The sequence below is a fragment of the Barbus barbus genome, assembly GCF_936440315.1.
Source record: "Barbus barbus genome assembly, chromosome: 2".
In the NCBI taxonomy this organism is placed as follows: Eukaryota; Metazoa; Chordata; class Actinopteri; order Cypriniformes; family Cyprinidae; genus Barbus; species Barbus barbus.
The window spans coordinates 38723324-38740433 of NC_136730.1; the positions used below are offsets into that span (position 1 = coordinate 38723324).

The 17110-nt window shown below is 36.8% G+C and overlaps 2 protein-coding genes across 2 annotated transcripts in view; both read left to right on the forward strand.

The window, feature by feature from the left end:
• Nucleotides 1-235: 235 nt before the first annotated feature.
• Nucleotides 236-5596, forward strand: LOC306881574 (NLR family CARD domain-containing protein 3-like; the record flags this gene model as incomplete). Its single annotated transcript, XM_079435758.1, has 6 exons — nt 236-336; nt 1660-3708; nt 3822-3995; nt 4184-4357; nt 4817-4863; nt 5064-5596. The coding sequence occupies 6 exons, from the start codon at nt 236-238 to the stop codon at nt 5594-5596; spliced, it is 3078 nt and encodes a 1025-aa protein (XP_079291884.1).
• Nucleotides 5597-6857: 1261 nt separating this feature from the next.
• LOC306880573 (activating signal cointegrator 1-like) overlaps nt 6858-17110 on the forward strand; it is a 60829-nt gene continuing 50576 nt past the window's right edge. The window contains exons 1-11 of the mRNA XM_079434186.1: nt 6858-7020; nt 7482-7657; nt 8852-8979; nt 9078-9296; nt 9645-9723; nt 9802-9904; nt 10068-10283; nt 12545-12671; nt 12779-12963; nt 13732-13856; nt 13979-14070. Of these exons, the coding sequence (XP_079290312.1) occupies nt 6941-7020; nt 7482-7657; nt 8852-8979; nt 9078-9296; nt 9645-9723; nt 9802-9904; nt 10068-10283; nt 12545-12671; nt 12779-12963; nt 13732-13856; nt 13979-14070 (1530 nt within the window). The 5' untranslated portion in view covers nt 6858-6940. The remainder of the gene's footprint in view (nt 7021-7481; nt 7658-8851; nt 8980-9077; nt 9297-9644; nt 9724-9801; nt 9905-10067; nt 10284-12544; nt 12672-12778; nt 12964-13731; nt 13857-13978; nt 14071-17110) is intronic.

Consider the following 17110-nt stretch of genomic DNA (forward strand, 5'->3'; position numbering starts at 1 on the left):
TAAACTTAATTTTTTGGGGGGTGAACTATTGCATTAAGATTTTCTTGTTGAGAATTTCTTTCTTTTAATTATTATTTTTTCTTTATAATATTAACATTCAGGACAGTTATGCTCCATTTTAATGTGTGTATGTATGTATTTGCAGACATAACGCCAGCCACTTCTGAAGAGCAGCAGTGCCTCTAAAATGAGTTTCTATGAGAAGAGAAAGGGAGCTGTATCTGCTTAGACCAAAATGGCGGAAACGCCAGAACCCAGCTGTGTGTCTATGAAGAGTGATGTATCTATGGGCATGCCACCTGAATTCAGTGGTGGAGCAGTGAACTCTGACCCCATGTGAGACACAAGATTAAATCTTAAGAGGATAGTTCACCCAGAATTTGCTTTTAGTTTACTCACCCTCAGTTGAACAGTAAAGAAGATTTTCCGCTGAAAATGTGTGGAAAATATTGGTGATTCATAAAATGCAAATCAGCGGCTGCACATTTTTGAAAAAAAAAGCATATAAGGAACACAAAATGAATACTCATGGCTCATGAGTCATGGAGATATATTTAAGTCTTACGAAGCAAACGGTCTGTGCAAGAAACCGAACATTATTTACAACATTATTAAATGTAGTCCACAGCCATTCTTTTCTGCGAACTGGTTCTTTGAGTTCGTTTTAATGGGCTGGTTCAATTCACTAGTTTGTTTACATAATCACATAATGAAGTAATTATATAACTACACATTATATTTTTATTAAAGTGCCCAATAATGATGTGAAATGTGGATGTTCTAAAGCATATAAAGTGAACAAGCTTGTCTTGATGCTCACCTTTTTACATAAACAATGAGAAACCATAAGTGCTTGGTTCATGCATGCACATATCATCGGCTCATTGGTCTTTCGTCTGACTGTTTCCTTATTTCAGTGTTCTGTTGGAGTGGTAAATAAATTGGCAAAAGCCAGCATCATAGAAACATAAATGCCTGTATTTTGGCTCATTTCGTGTCAAGAGTGACCGTCAGGCATGTCTGAAAGTGAGTTTTGATTGAGTAATCTGTCATTCTGGAGCCACAAACTGTTTCACTGATGGTTCAGTCAGATTTGGTGAACTGGTTCAAGTGATAACCGGACATCACTTAGGGCTGTTTGCATGAGGCTATGGATTACAGGTAATAGTGTTGTAAATAATGTTCAACTTCTTGCACAGACCAAACATTTTGCATGATAAGACCTCAATATTCCGTCAGGATCCACAGTATTAATTTTGTGTTCTTTGATATGCTTTCTTTATTCTCAAAAACGGGCAGCCGCAGACTTGTATTTAATGAATCACCAATGACCACGGTTTCAGCTAAAAAATTTATTTACTGTTCTATGTTCTACTGAAGAAAAAAGTCACCTTAATTTTGGATGGCCTGAGCATGAATACATTAACAGCAAATTTTAATTTTTGGGTGAACTTTTCCTTTAATAGCCTATACAGGACAATGATAAACGTAGGCATTTTGGTTTCTTACAAATATTCACAGTATGATCTGTTTGTGAGTAGATTCACAAATTAACATCAGCATGTAGTTGAGTCTTAATGAAAAGTGACAGTGTAATGAAAAACGTAGTACAACATTAGTTAGCAAATATGATTTAACACATCTAAAATCTCTCTGCAGGTATTTGTTCCAGGTTTTTTCCAAATGTGGAGTGTGTGAGCAGGCTGTGAGAGATCCGGTTTCAATTACCTGTAAACATAGTTTTTGCAGACAGTGTATCAGCTGCTACTGGGATAAGTTCAGTCAATCAGAAGACTTTGACTGTCCTCAATGCAAGAAGAGATCTAGAACTCATCCTGTTCTACAAACGGATAAAGTCTCGGGAGGATCCAGTTCTGCTCTCTGTTACACAAACCTGCAGCAGGATTCTCTGGTGGACGATGTCCTGCAGAGTGTCAAAAAGAGACACAAAACCAGTATGAAGAACAAGTATGAGATCTTATTTGAGGGAATCAAACTACAGGAGAATCGAAATCTCCTGAACAGGATCTACACACAGCTATGTGTCATAGAGGGAGAAAGTGAAGGGGTGAATGAGGAACATGAAGTGTTACAGATGGCGAAATCACCCAGAACACAACATTCACAAGACAATCATATCCACTGCAATGATATCTTTAAATCCTTACCTGAACAAGGATATGAGGAGAAGAGAAGAAAGATGAATGACAAAATAAAGATTGCTCTTACTAAAGGAATCGCTGGAATTGGAAAAACAGTCTCTGTGCAGAAGTTCATTCTGGACTGGGCAGAGGGAAAAGCCAATCAGGATGTAGATTTCATGTTTGTGCTTCCATTTCGAGAGCTGAACTTGATTAAAGATGATCAGTACAGTATTCAAAAACTTTTGCTCGACTTTCTTCCTGAACTTCAAGATCTGGACTCAAAGATTTATAATGAATGTAAAGTTGTGTTCATCTTTGATGGTCTGGATGAAAGCAGAATTTCACTGCGGTTTTCAGACAGTGAGATGGTTTCTGATATAAATGAGTCTTCATCAGTTGGTGTATTGATGTCAAACATCATCAGAGGCGAGCTGCTTCCCTCTGCTCACATCTGGATCACGTCCAGACCAGCAGCAGCCAATCAGATCCCTTCAAAATACATCAATCGGGTGACTGAAATTCAGGGATTCAATGACCCTCAGAAGGAGGAATATTTCACAAAGAGGATCAGTGATCGGCATCAAGCCAGCAGAATCATCTCACACATCAAAAGATCAAGAAGCCTCCACATCATGTGCCACATACCTGTCTTCTGCTGGATCTCATCCACTGTACTTCAGAACATCCTGAGACAAGATGACAGTACAGAAATCCCTCAAACTCTGACTGAAATGTACATCCACTTTCTGCTCATTCAGATAAACATAAAGATTCAGAAGTACGATGAGCAAGATTCAGGAAAACTACGGCAGTCCAACAGAGATGTGATTTTGAAACTTGCTGAACTGGCTTTCAAACAGCTGAAGAAAGGCAATATCATGTTCTATGAGGAGGATCTGAAAGAGTGCGACATAGATGTCATTGACGCCTCAGTGTATTCTGGGATTTGCACTGAGATATTTAAGGAGAAATCTGTGATTCATCAGAGGAAAGTCTACTGCTTCATCCATCTGAGCTTTCAGGAATTTCTCGCTGCTATTTATGTGTATTATTGTTATGTAATTAACACTGTGGAGGTACTAAGGTTTTTTGATTCCTTGCATAATTTGCTCAGAGGAGCAGTAGATAAAGCCTTAGAAAGTGAGAATGGACACCTGGATCTTTTCCTCCGGTTCCTGCTGGGCATCTCACTGGACTCCAATCAAAAACTCTTACAGGATCTACTGACCAACACTCACAGCTGCTCAATGAGCATTGAGAAAACAACTTCTTATATTAAAGACAAAATTAAACATGGACATGATCTTTCAGGTGACAAATCCATCAATCTCTTTCTTTGTCTCTTTGAAATGAAAGACCAGACTCTGTACAGAGAGATTCAGGAGTTTCTGAAATCAGACAAACACTCAGAGAAGAAACTCTCTTCTGCACTTTGCTCAACAATCGCTCACATGTATCAGATGTCAGAAGAGGTGCTGGAGGAACTTGATCCCAAGAAATTCAATACATCAGAAGAAGGTCGAAAAAACCTCTTACCAGCTGTGAAGAACTGCAGAAAAGCTCTGTGAGTGTTAAATTATTCTTTCGCTAATGCTAATGAATGCTGTGTCTTACATTTGAACTACCTTATGCAGATGTTTGTAGATCTAATTTAAATTGTGTTTTGCTCTCTTATAGTCTTGCTGACTGTAATCTTACTGATAAATCCTGTGAAATTGTGGCCTCAGCTCTACAATCATCAAACTCTGTCCTGAGAGAGCTGGACCTGAGTAACAATGACTTGCAGGATTCAGGAGTGAAGCTTCTCTCTAATGGACTGAAGAGTCCAAATTGTCAACTAGAGAAACTGAGGTTTCTAAAAAAAATTGTAACAGTTCACAGATTATTAAAAATTACATCCAAGTGCCCCATATAGTTCCAGCAGTATGTGCAAAGACACAATTCACTTTTAATAGAATCTTGTCTGATACTGTGTGTAAACTGTTCTAAAAACAATGTGTGTTTGTAGATTATCTGACTGTTGATATGCATGTTTGTAGATTGTCTGGCTGTATGGTGACAGAGGAAGGCTGTTATTGTCTGGCCTCAGCTCTGAGTTCCAACCCCTCGTACCTGAGAGAGCTGGATCTCAGCTACAATCACCCTGGACACATCGGAGAAAAGATGCTGTCTGATCAACTGAACCATCCAAACTGCAAACTGGAGATACTTAAGTATGTAGACCTAAAATCATGTAATTTACATGTGTATGTGTCATAACTTATAATATAAAAGCATTCTATTTGATTATTATTTAATTGTATTTTATCTTTATCTTATGAATCCAGCAGCCTAACGACTACACAGACATTTTACATACAAAGTTTTTGTGCCAAGAGTTATTTTTCCTCAAAAATACTGATGTATGGTAGCTTAGTCCAAACACCATTACCAGATACTACATTACTTTCCACAGAGTTGATATGACATAAATTACATGATGCTTAATGCTGAAAACAAATGCTAAAGTATATTGTCAAGAATTATCCACAAGGAAATTTCACTAAAAGATCTGGCTGGACAATAAAGAATTCAATTCAGTTCTCCTTACTTAATCAGTACAACATAAATTTGTAAATCTTACGAATTTTAGGACTTTAATTCACCTCCCATCATGTATCTGTACTATTTAGTTTTGACCATGGAGAGTCCTTCAGAATCACACCAGGACTGCGGAAATGTAAGTTCTCTTGCTGTCAAGCAAACCACATGCACATTTATTTTTCAATTATTTTTTGGTGATTTTATAACACAAATAATTCTAAAGCAGCCATAGAAGAATAGTGCCTTACAATCCCAAGCTAAGGCAAAGCATGACAATGTCAAGGAAAATGTCCTGAAGATCTTTAGTGATATCACTTATGTTTAATCTCCTTTCAGATGCTTGTGATCTCACATTAGATCGAAATACAGTAAACACTCATCTCATTCTATCTGAGAACAACAAAAAGGCAACATATTTGGAACAGGAGCAGCCATATCCAGATCATCCAGAAAGATTTGAGCACTACGAGCAGGTTCTGTGTAGAGAGAGCCTGACTGGACGCTGTTACTGGGAGGCTGAATGGAGTGGCTCGAGTCATGTAGCAGTCACATATCGAGGTATCAACAGGAAAGGAGGAAGTGACTGCAGGTTTGGACTCAATGAAAAGTCCTGGAGTCTGGTCTGCTCTGGTAAAAATTACTATGCCAGGCATAATAATGCAAGAACTGACATACCTGCACCCTCATCATGTTGTAACATAATAGGAGTGTATCTAGATCAGCCAGCTGGCTCTTTGTCTTTTTATAATGTTTTCTCTGAAACTGGAAAAATGATCCACATTTACACCTTCCACTCCACATTTACTGAGCCCCTCTATGCAGGGTTTGGTATTGGGGTTGACAGTGGATCTTCAGTGTGTTTATGTTAAATACAGAAGCTGTGAAGCATGTGTGTCAGACACTCAGCCATGGGCTAAATACAGCTTATGGAGGAAATAAATTAAACTATGAGAGTTTAGCTCCTACTGTAGTTAAACACACCAGAACCAGCTAATCACAGTCTTCAGGATTATTTGAAAACTAAAGTTAGGTGTGTTGGAACAGGTTTGAGTTGAACTCTGCCGGACTGTGGCCTTCCAGGAGCAGTTTCACACCCATGTGCTAAAATATGCTTTATTTATTATGTTGGTGTGATACTGTATGTCTGTAAGTGATCAAATTTGCTAAAATAACAAACTAAAGAGTAAGTTTAATGTGTTTTTCTCCCAGTGCGTAACTTACACATGACTGTTATATTCTAATCTGTAAATAACTATGTGTATATAGATGAGAACTTCATACTTGTATTTCCGTTTTGCATGAAGGGTGATCCTGACAGCATTGTTTAGTATAAGCACGTCAAACAAAAATCACAGTCAGTACAGTTATTGTAACTGTTTGTTGTTGGAGGTTACATTTAGTTATATTTAATTGCAAAACTATTGTTAGAAAAAAATAAGTGTTTTAAAATGACAGAGAAGAGCAATGACATAGTAGCATGTATTTTTGATCAGTTGTGAAGGTGTGTTCCTGCAGAACATTCTACCTCTTACTCTTAAACAGTTTGTGCTCTTGATTTTATGTGGTGTTGCACCAGTTTTGAACTTCTGTTGTATTTTTCTTATTTATTATTATTAATTTTTTTAAGGAATGTATATTTTAGTCCAGGGGCCCTCGAGGTCCACTTTCCTGCAGAGTTTTGCTTCAAGCCGAATCAAACACACCTGAAAAAGCAAGGAAAGTGGAATTCGAGGGCCAGAGTTGAGAACCCCTGTTTTAATCACATGAAATAAAATATAACCATCAATTAAACGTAATATATAGCTTTGGCACATAATAGAATTTTTTAGGATATAACATTACTTTTGATCAATTTAATGGGTGTTTGAATAAAGAAAACTTACCCCAGACTTTCGAAATGTAGTGTATTACAGTTTCTACAAAAATATTAATAATATAATATAATTATTTTTTAACATTAATACTAATTTAAATAATAATCATGGTCCCAATAACATCGAAATCTCAAACGAAGATCACAATAATATAAACATATTTAAATGTTAATATAGTATAAGCATTGTTTAGAGACCTATTTTACTTGCCCAGTACAAGTACGGATTTTGTCTATGGAGACTTTTATTATGAAATACATCTCCCGGAAGTCAACCGAATGAGTCAAATGCCGAAATCTCGTACAGACTGCAGTGTGTCACAGTTTTACTAACTTCATCATGACTGATTCTTTGATTCGCTGGACTGTTAATAAGTTAAAGCATAGTTTTGGATTGGAGGCAAGCGACGACATTGTACAGTAAGTACATTTTAATAGAAGATGAATGTCTATCTGTGGTCATTTGCAGAAATGATGTAACCTTAAAGTATAAATAACAGAATGTGGACTAAGAATAGAACAAGAGAAGGGATAACTTTGTGGGAAAACCACTATTTTACAAAATTATCACGTTACCACGGTTATTAGTATTATTAGTATTTGACATACTCTTATATTGCCATCGTGTTATGTAAACACCTTGTTAAGTCATCATGAGATTTAGTCCCAAAGAGCCAAACTACCACTACATTAGTTTTCAATACTGACCATAAACACTGCTAATGTCTAAGTAGTGTATATATGGTGATTAATAAATGCACAGCCTGACAGAGGATTCTTTGGAGTTTATGATGGGTGTGTTTGGTCATCTGGTATGTTGTTTTTGAATAGGTCTTTGTGAAAATAAGTGTTAGAAAAGGTAGTAAAATATCTGTTTTCAGGTACATCCTATCTATTGACAATGCTGATGAAATTGTGGAGTATGTTGGAGATCTCTTACAAGGAACAGAGGGAAACAGGAAAGATTTTGTGGATGAGCTGGTGCAGAGATGGCAGAAGTGTCAGATGCAAGCACCTGATGGTCTAGGCGGTGTCTATATGAAAGAGGCAGTCATGGGTAAATATGGACACAGATGTTTTTAAGAAATAATGATAATATATGAGTTACCATATCTATCACGATTAACAGTTTTGTAAATAATATGTATTATTCTGATTTGGCCGATGTGTGCAAACTCTTCTTCTATACCAGGTTTAAATGGAAATTTCAATCAGTTTTCTCAGTGCACTGTCAGATTTATTATTCTTGCATGTGTATGTTTCATTTTAAATCAGAATGTCATAATTCTGGGGAAAAACTTCTCTCTGGTGATGTATCTTCTCCAGTCATTGAGCCCACTTAAAAGGCCTGTTCACATCAACACAGATGTTCAGCACGATAATTCAATCTAATTTTCACATGCAGTTCGTCACTTAATGAAAAATGCAATTTCACACTTTACAGTATGTGGTGCTTATGGAAAAGCAGAAATACAGGAGCACACAAAGACTGCAGTATAATGCTGTTTGCTTATCAAGATGCTAATGCTTTTTCTTTAAATATCATTATGTTTGTCTCAGTATTTGATTTGCTTTGACGGCTATCTGTCACACATGCACTTAATAATATGTTCATTGTTCAGAATGTTGCAGTAAAACACAAACAGAAACACACTGGGGCATCACTTTCCATTTCTGACATGGCTTGCGCATTGAAGAAACAAACAGCATATACATGTTTTCAAACAGAACAGAGAAATTTTTGGTTCCATTGTTGCTTAGTAAAGCACCACCAAGTCCTATAACATACAGTATTTTATATAACAGCGCTGTCTCCATTTACATGATCAAAACGTAAATCTTATAGGTTGCCCAGTTTTATTCACAGTGCAATGGAAAAGCGATTAAACACCTCTGTAAAAAATGTGAATGTTGTTGTCGGTTTGAACAGATGCATTAACTGCCGTTAAATTAAAATTAATCTTGACGTGAACAGGCCTTAAACGCAGCCCCTGCAAGCTGTTGTTTATCTGTTTACAATAGAGAGTACAGCAGCTATATCTCAAAATCCAGTCAACAGCCGATGGATAGAATCAAGTCCCCGGCCTACATAATCGAGAGGTCACAAAGCAAAAGAACAGATCTGTTGCTACTTCTGTTTTATCACAGTTTTTAAAAGTACAAAACAACCATTATATTGCCTGATCTTCGCGTATTGTGATATATGCATTCAGTGTCGATAAAGGAATTTTGTATGAAATCTCTACCTCAGAGGGTCTGGACACAGCTACCAAAGACATTCAGAAGAAGTCCAAGCGAAAGGGAAGAAACAAGCAAGAGATTGTGACTGTCTGTCAGGCAGAGCCGGAGCCTGTGAAAACTCCCATTGACTTGATGAAGGTATGTCAACTCATTTTAATATCAAAATCTCTTTCATAAAATGTATCTGGTTTAACTAGGTGGAAAGAATCACAGAGGGATTTACTTTTGTTTATCAGGCACAAGAAAGCAGCAGCTCCAGCTCAGTGAAAAAGAAAAGCAAGTTTGTCAATCTGTATGCTAAAGAGGGTCAAGATAAGATGACTGTTCTACTGCCTGGCCGTCAACCCTGCGAGTGTCTGGCTCAGAAACACAGGCTCATCAACAACTGTCTGAGCTGTGGCCGGATAGTGTGTGAGCAAGAAGGCTCTGGCCCTTGTTTGTTCTGCGGCAGTCTGGTGAGCTTTGTCCGCCTACTAATCAGTACAGTCTGTGTTTGTCCTAGACCCATATGTCAGCCAAGCTGATTATTTGGCTATTGCCTAGATGTTCCCACATGATGATTGTCAGTAGGCATTTCTAAAGTAAAATACAGATAGTCATGTTAATGGAAAACCATTTTGTATTTTGTTATATATACTGTGTGTATGTATACATGTATACATGTACACACACAACCACACACACGTTTTAAATTATAATAATACTTCACAATGTTTTTGTTTCTGATTGAATTTTTGATCAAATAAATGCAGCCTTGGTGAACAGACTTTTTTATTTATTTTTTTTTTTTTTTATTAATTCAGGTCTGTACTACAGAGGAGCAAGAGATACTGCAGCGGGACTCCAACAAAAGTCAGAAGCTCCGTAAAAAACTCATGGAAGGTAAGAAATGAGGTGGTTGTATTTGTTTTTTCCCTGACTTGTAGCATTTGTGTGACAGACTTTGTTTTCTGTGTGAAGGAACTGAGCGGGACTATCTTCCCCATCAAGAGGCCAGGATGAAAGCCGGTCTGGAAAAAGCTGTAAAACACAAAGACAAACTTCTGGAGTTTGACAAGAACAGGTCTGGCTGTCCAAATACACTGCTGTTAACCTATTGCTGTAATTTCCAGGGTTAGACTCATTTTAGCCTCAGAAATGCCCATTAACCTTCTGAGGTATAATGCACACAAAACTTAAGTTGGACTTTTAGATCATTTGAACTCTTTATCTTTTTTTTTTTTTAGTGTTAAGAGAACACAAGTCTTGGATGATGAATCCGATTATTTTGCAACGGATTCCAACCAGTGGCTTTCTCCAGGTGAGAGGGAGGCATTACGCAAGCGAGAGGAGGAACTCCGGGAGCTTCGACACGCTTCCCGCAAAGACCGCAAGATCACACTTGACTTTGCAGGGAGACAAGTGCTGGATGAAGGGGAGAATTTGACTCCGTACTACCAGAAGTAAGGAGCAACCTCTGTCATTGGGACACAGCTTTTGTGTGTGTGTGTGTGTGTGTGTGTTTGTGTGCGCGCATGCATGTTTTTGTGACATATGCATGCTTTTGTGACATTTGAGAAACACATTTATTTCATAATGACATTTCCCCCCATTTTAAATTCTTATTATCCAATGAAAGGTTAGATTTTTGTGAATTTTTTAAATAAAAGATCAAAAGGATTAACAATGCAGATTAATTTTCACAGCCTTCTTTGGTCATATTTATCAAGGGTGCCGATATTTTTGGCCATGACTGTGTGTACATACATACATACATTTAGTAATTTAGCAGGCACTTTTATCCAAAGCGACTTACAAATGAGGATATTAGAATCAATCAAAACCAACAAAAGAGCAACAACATGCAAGTGCTATAACAAGTCTTGGTTAGCCTAACGCAATACACGTTAGAAGTTTTTTTTTTTTTTTTTTAAAGAACACGAGTAGATAGAATATAGAAAAAAGAAACCTAGTGTTTTTTTTTTTTTTTTTTATAAGAAACAATTAGATATTATAGAAAAAAGAAAGCTAGTTTTAGTTTCACAAGAAAAGCTAGCAGTTAGAGAATAAATATGCAACTGATAGAGGCTCAAATGTGTGTGTGTTTTCTTTTTTAAATAAAAAGAAGACCGATAGATACAATAAAATTAGAATAGAGAGTGCTAGAGTTAGAGGGTCAAATAAAGATGGAAGAGGTGTTTTTAGCTTTTTGTGTTTAGTTTGAAGATGGGTAAGGATTCAGCTGCTCGTATTGAGTTGGGCAGGTCATTTCCACCAGATGAGAACAGTTAATGAAAAAGTCAGTGAAAGTGATTTTGTGCCTCTTAACAATTCTTAAGGCACATAAATCTGAAGTAATGAATTTAGGTAAAGGGGTGCAGAGCCAGTGGTGGTTCTGTAGTAAAAAGTTAGTTTTAGGCTCTGCTGATACACGTTCTCAGCTGTGTTTACGTGAATACTCGTCAAACCAGACATTTCGACATCATTTTGTGTATTTCTCCGTTCATGCGACATGAAAGAGTACTGACGTGCTGTGAGACGCGCTTTCTGTGTGCGTATGCTTCAGTGTCAGAAAACCGGACCGAATTGAGTTCTCTCTTGCGTCGTCAGGTTTATCCATATGTCTGCTCTTCTCTTGCTCCCACATATTGACATTTTTGAACGTTTTATGCGCCGTGCAGCAAGTGTATTTTAGCTTATGAATGAATCACTTCCCAAATCGTCCCTCCCTAACATTTTCGTCTCATTTTTATTCATTGACGAAAATTTCAATAGATTTGCGTCATAATTTTTGTCATTCAAAAAGAGTTTTTGTTCGTTTTCGTCTCATTGTCGTCAGTGAAAAAAAATTTGGCAACGAAATTAACACTGGTATACATAAAACACACACACACAAGTATGCGATTAATTCAAAATCATTAACATGTTAAAAATAATTTCATGCAAATAACATAAATTACTGCAGCATGTGAAACTCTGCCATTACTGTAATCTACATCACAGTTTGATCATCTTGAAAGATGGGGATTTATCACACTGAACATCTACAAACATGCAGGAACCTGTAAACCTGGTTGTTGCCTGTTCTAACCCTTTAACAGCGTTGCGCTGTGTGAAATACTGACTGAACAAAATGTCAAAACATCCCACCACTGTATGGCCAGATAAGACGCAAACTACATTTCTCAGCTGATTAAAGTACACTGTTGGTATATTTTTTAGAAGTACAATGCTGCTTTTAATTCCTCATGGGAGGTTTCTACTTAAGAATTCAGAATTAATAATTATGACATGAGGTTATTTTGGCTAGAATAAAATGGAAACTTTGGACAATATCTTTTTTTTTCCTACTGTAATAAAAATGACTTTCTGCCGTGATACTTTAATTGATGCCCTTAACTCAAGGCTCAAATTCAAGGTAAATCCGTTGATCTCATAAATGCGATCAACTCTAAAGGCCATTGCACACTGAGTCCGAAATTTTCGCACGTTAAAAAATAAATACAACCTCACGTTGTGTCATAAAAAAAATTCTGTGTTTTCACATCCATAGCAAGCATTTTGATAGGAAAGGATGATAAATACGAAAAAAAAAACTAAAAAACGCATACAAAAATTTCGGACTCGGTGTGCAAGGACCTTTAATGACTTGAGGGCAGTATTAATTGCAGTGCATGATTGACAAGGCATGATATGCAAAAACATTTGTTTTTGGTTTTAAAAGGTTTGATGAGACAGTCAAGGCCATCAACACTGGTTCATTTGGCCAGACACCAAAACATTCTGTTTCTGCTGATGGACAGCACCTCAGACAGCTCGTCAACCCCAACATCATGCAGGCTGCACCAGAGGTGGGTGCAAATAAGCTGCTTCTCAACACCTTATATTTTTTAACAAAAAATAATCTTAAATTTGAGTTGCTCTGTGTGTATGTGTGTTTATGCATGTGTTGTGCTAGTGGGTTGACGTGTCTGGTAGCGGCACCTCACGTAAGTCTTTATCCAAGACTGTAAGCGGTACACAGAAAAGTGAGCGCAGCCGACTCAGACTGCAGGACAAAGAGCTGCAGGAGATCTCAGATGGTGGCTGGTGTCTCAGCATGCATCAGCCATGGGCTTCTTTGCTTGTTAAAGGCATAAAAAGGTACAGTTCACTTGATGACCACATAAAAAGGATAAATTATGTCATCCCTTGCTTATGGGGGTCCATACAATTGTCTATAAAATGTGAACATTTTCCTCAATTATAAATAACACCTGCATCTGACAAGAAATTAAGAAATTACAAGTCGCATTGTTTCGATACACACACACACACACACACAAAGGTGTATCTCCCTATTTCCGCATCTTGCAAAAAAAAGCATAAAATAGCACTATATTTTATTCTAAAGTAACACCTGACCTGTGGTGACCTGTGGTGATCCAGACCTGTTGCAAATCTTGATGGGAAGTGTAAAATTAGTTTGGAGTTTTAGTTTTGAAAATGAAAACATTGAGTTAAGCCAATTTAACATGATGCAATTATTGTTGAACAATAAAAACACTGATACAATGGTGTTAAATCAAAATGAATTGTTCAAATAAAGTCAACAGCATTAAAAAAGCATAATTTAATTAAACGTTGACTTTAAAACTGGACAGTATAAATAATATAAAAACAGTAATTATTTTCATGTTACAAATTATATTAAAATTCTTTGTTTTTTGGGTTTTTAATGCATTAAAAATAAATGTATATCACTGATAATGGCTGAAAACATATATACGGTATATATTATGCTTTCTTAAAATAAGCTAAAGGAAACCAACTTAAAAATGACATTTGAGATGTTCCATTATGTGTATATATGACAGTGCACAGTTCATCTGAACATTTTCTATTTTCTCTTCATTTCTTGCGTTTGTGTAGGGTAGAAGGCAGAACGTGGTACACATCCCATAGGGGGCGCCTGTGGATTGCTGCTGCTACTAACAAACCCACTCCTCAAGAGATTGCAGAGGTAGAGGCCATGTATCGTCACATTTACAAAAAAGGTGTGTTTAATGTCTTTAAGTAATACTAAAGCTTGTTGGACTTAAATGATTCCATCAGGCATGTCTGTAGGCTGTAGAGCCTTTGTAATTTCACCTAACGTTTCACTTGTTTCACCATCCAGAGCCCAAGTTTCCTGCGGAGTATCCCACAGGCTGTCTGCTGGGCTGCGTGAACGTCACAGATTGTCTGTCTCAGGAGCTGTTCAGGGAACAGGTCAGTGGCTTTGGCTGTCCCTCTTGGTATTCATCCATTCAAAACATTCTATTTCCCTTAAAGTGCTCTGAGCTTGTTTTGTAAGCAAGCATGGCATCTTGTGCTTAAATCATTAACATCACCTGCTGTGTCTCAGCAACATCTGGAGCTCTTAGGGGCGTTTATACACTCATAGTGACAAAGCAACTAAAAGTCATATATGAGCCATATATATTTATTGTTGGTTTATTTACAGTGGCTCCATATTAAGGGCCAGTTTTACTAACAGTTTGCGCCAGCGCAACCCGTTTTTTGGCGATAAAATTGTACTGTCAGGTTAAGGTTGTACTGTCAAGTTTTACTAAAGACGCGCAGTGACGAATTAGCGCTGAAAAGGTGTGGACACACAGTTATTTTTGCGTTTGACCTTATAGAATGTGCATTTGTTTCCCTTTCAGACGCAAAATTTATGGGAGGAGAGAATTCAAATGAATAAAAATATAAACATTTGTAAATAGGATGGGCAGGCTCTGATTATACTTGAAAGACCTTCTGATCTGTGCCCAGGTTTTGACAACTCTGATGATGAATGGATTTTCTTTTACCTTGTCAGGAATTTGGGTTTTCTGCTCTAATAAGTGGATCAAAGTAACTGGGTTACAAAATTCTTGTTCTATATCTACCCATAGAGCCTCTTCAGGTTTATGTACCCAATCTAGGATGATCCTAGCCTGTATTGCCCATACTTAGTATTTAAAATTTGGAAGGGCCCATCCACCTTTATCCGTGGGCAACTGTAAAGTTTGTAAAAGTTTGACTTTAGGACGTTTACTGGCCCAAATAAATTTAGACACAGAGCTATTGAAATCTTTTATATCAGCATTTGTCAAATTTGAAAAAGTCATGGATAGTGGGTATAGAATCTTTGGGAATATTATCATTTTTATAAGGTTTATTCTTCCTGAAAAAGAGACTGGAAGTTTTGACCGTCTTTGATGCGATATATTGATGTTTTAATATTGGCATCATAAAGATGTGAAAGTTTGGGTGTAATAGGGATACCTAAATATGTGATACCACTAGGGGACCATTTGAATGGTTTAATAAAATTAGGCTCTGATATGTTTAGTGATCCTAACGGCATTATCTCTGACTTATGAAAATTAACTTTATATCCGGAAATAACTCCAAATTGCTTGATCAAGTCAATTAATTCAGGTAAAGACATTTGTGGGTTGGTTATAGTTAACAGAATATCATCTGCATAAAGCAGTATTTTTTGTTGTCTATTACCAATACTAACACTGTAGATTTTTTGATTATTTCGAATGTAAATTGCCAGGGGCTCAATCGCTATAGTAAATAATAAAGCGGACAATCCCCCTATGAAGCACAAATGAGTCAGAGAGAACACCTTTAGTTAATACGCCAGCCTTAGGTGACATATAGAGCAATCGGACCCATTTTATGAAGTTTTCGCCAATACCAAATCTAGACATAACATCAAACATATAACCCCACTCTACCCTATCGAATGCTTTTTCGGCATCCATGGCTACTGAGATTCCAGGTGTAAGGTTATAGTCCAGATGGTTTATTATATTGAACAATCTTCTAGTATTGAAATAGGAGTGGCGGCCTTTTATAAACCCTGTCTGGTCTGGGTCTATGATGTCCGTAATTGCATGCGCAAGACGTTTAGCTAAAATTTTAGCCAGGACCTTTAAGACTACATTTAGCAAACAAATTGGTCTGTAAGAGCTGCATTCCTCTGGATCCTTTTCTTTTTTGTGTATTACGGTAATATTGGCTACGTTCATATAATTATGAAGTTTAGATGCATGAAATGAGTTGTTGATAGATTTTAAGAGGTATGGTCTTATTTTGTCATTCATAATCCAATAATAAAAAATTCATAATCCACAATAAAAAATTTCACTGGGTACCCATCAGGCCCTGGAGATTTTCCTGATTGTAAAGAATTTATTGCACCTTTAATTTTCAATAGAGTGATGGGAGCTTCTAGGTGTTCTTGTTGTTTATTATTTATTTTAAGAATGCAAAGATCTTTAAAAAAAAAATGTATTTTCCGGTTTACTTTGCGTATTTATATCAGAGCTATATAGTTTTTCATAATATTGTCTAAATGTCTCACTTATTTTCTGTTATTCTGCATCCCGAGGGATCTTTAATTGCTGAAATGTATCCCTTAATGGACATATTTTAAACTAATCTAGCAAGAAGCCGGTTAGGTTTATTACCCATTTCAAAAAATCTTTGTCTTGCAAATAATATATCCCTATCTGCTTTCCTAGTGAGCAATTGATTTAACTGGACTCTCAAGGATTTAAGTTCAGCAAGGAGTTGGGCTGATTTTGAGGAATAAAACTCTTTTTCTATTGTGGTAATTCTCTTTTCTAGTTTCATTTGCTCAAATAATAATTCCTTTTTCTTTTTACTAGTATAGGCAATTATCATTCCTCTCAGAAAGGCTTTATAAGCTTCCCATATTGTTCTAGGGTCCATTCCATTTGTATCGTTACATTGAAAATATGCCTCTGTCTGCTCTCTTATATAATCAACAAATTTCCCATCTAGGAGATGGAAGGGATTAAGTTTCCATAACCACGACTGATCATTAGGTTGAGGTGGCAACATTGTAACAGTTACAGGTGCATGGTCTGATAGAGTTATAGGTCCTATATTAGATTATAGCCAAATTTATCATCTGATTTGAGAAGAATATATAATCAATACGTGAAGCAGTTTGATGGGGGTAGGAATAAAATGTGTAAGCCTTAACAGTGGGATTTAAAAATCTCCATATATCAATCAGACCAAGCTCCTGACATGAAGTTTTAATAATATTTGCAATTTTAGGGGTTATGTCAACTGATGGTGATTTATCCATCTGGATTAAATTAACAATGATGATAACTAAGATGCTGTGACGCCAAACCCCCTCACTAAAGAAGAAAGCCGTCGTGTTTACACCTGTGACGACGAGCTCTTATCAGGATCAACTAAATGCTGGATTTTCAAAAGTATGTGAAATATTTAA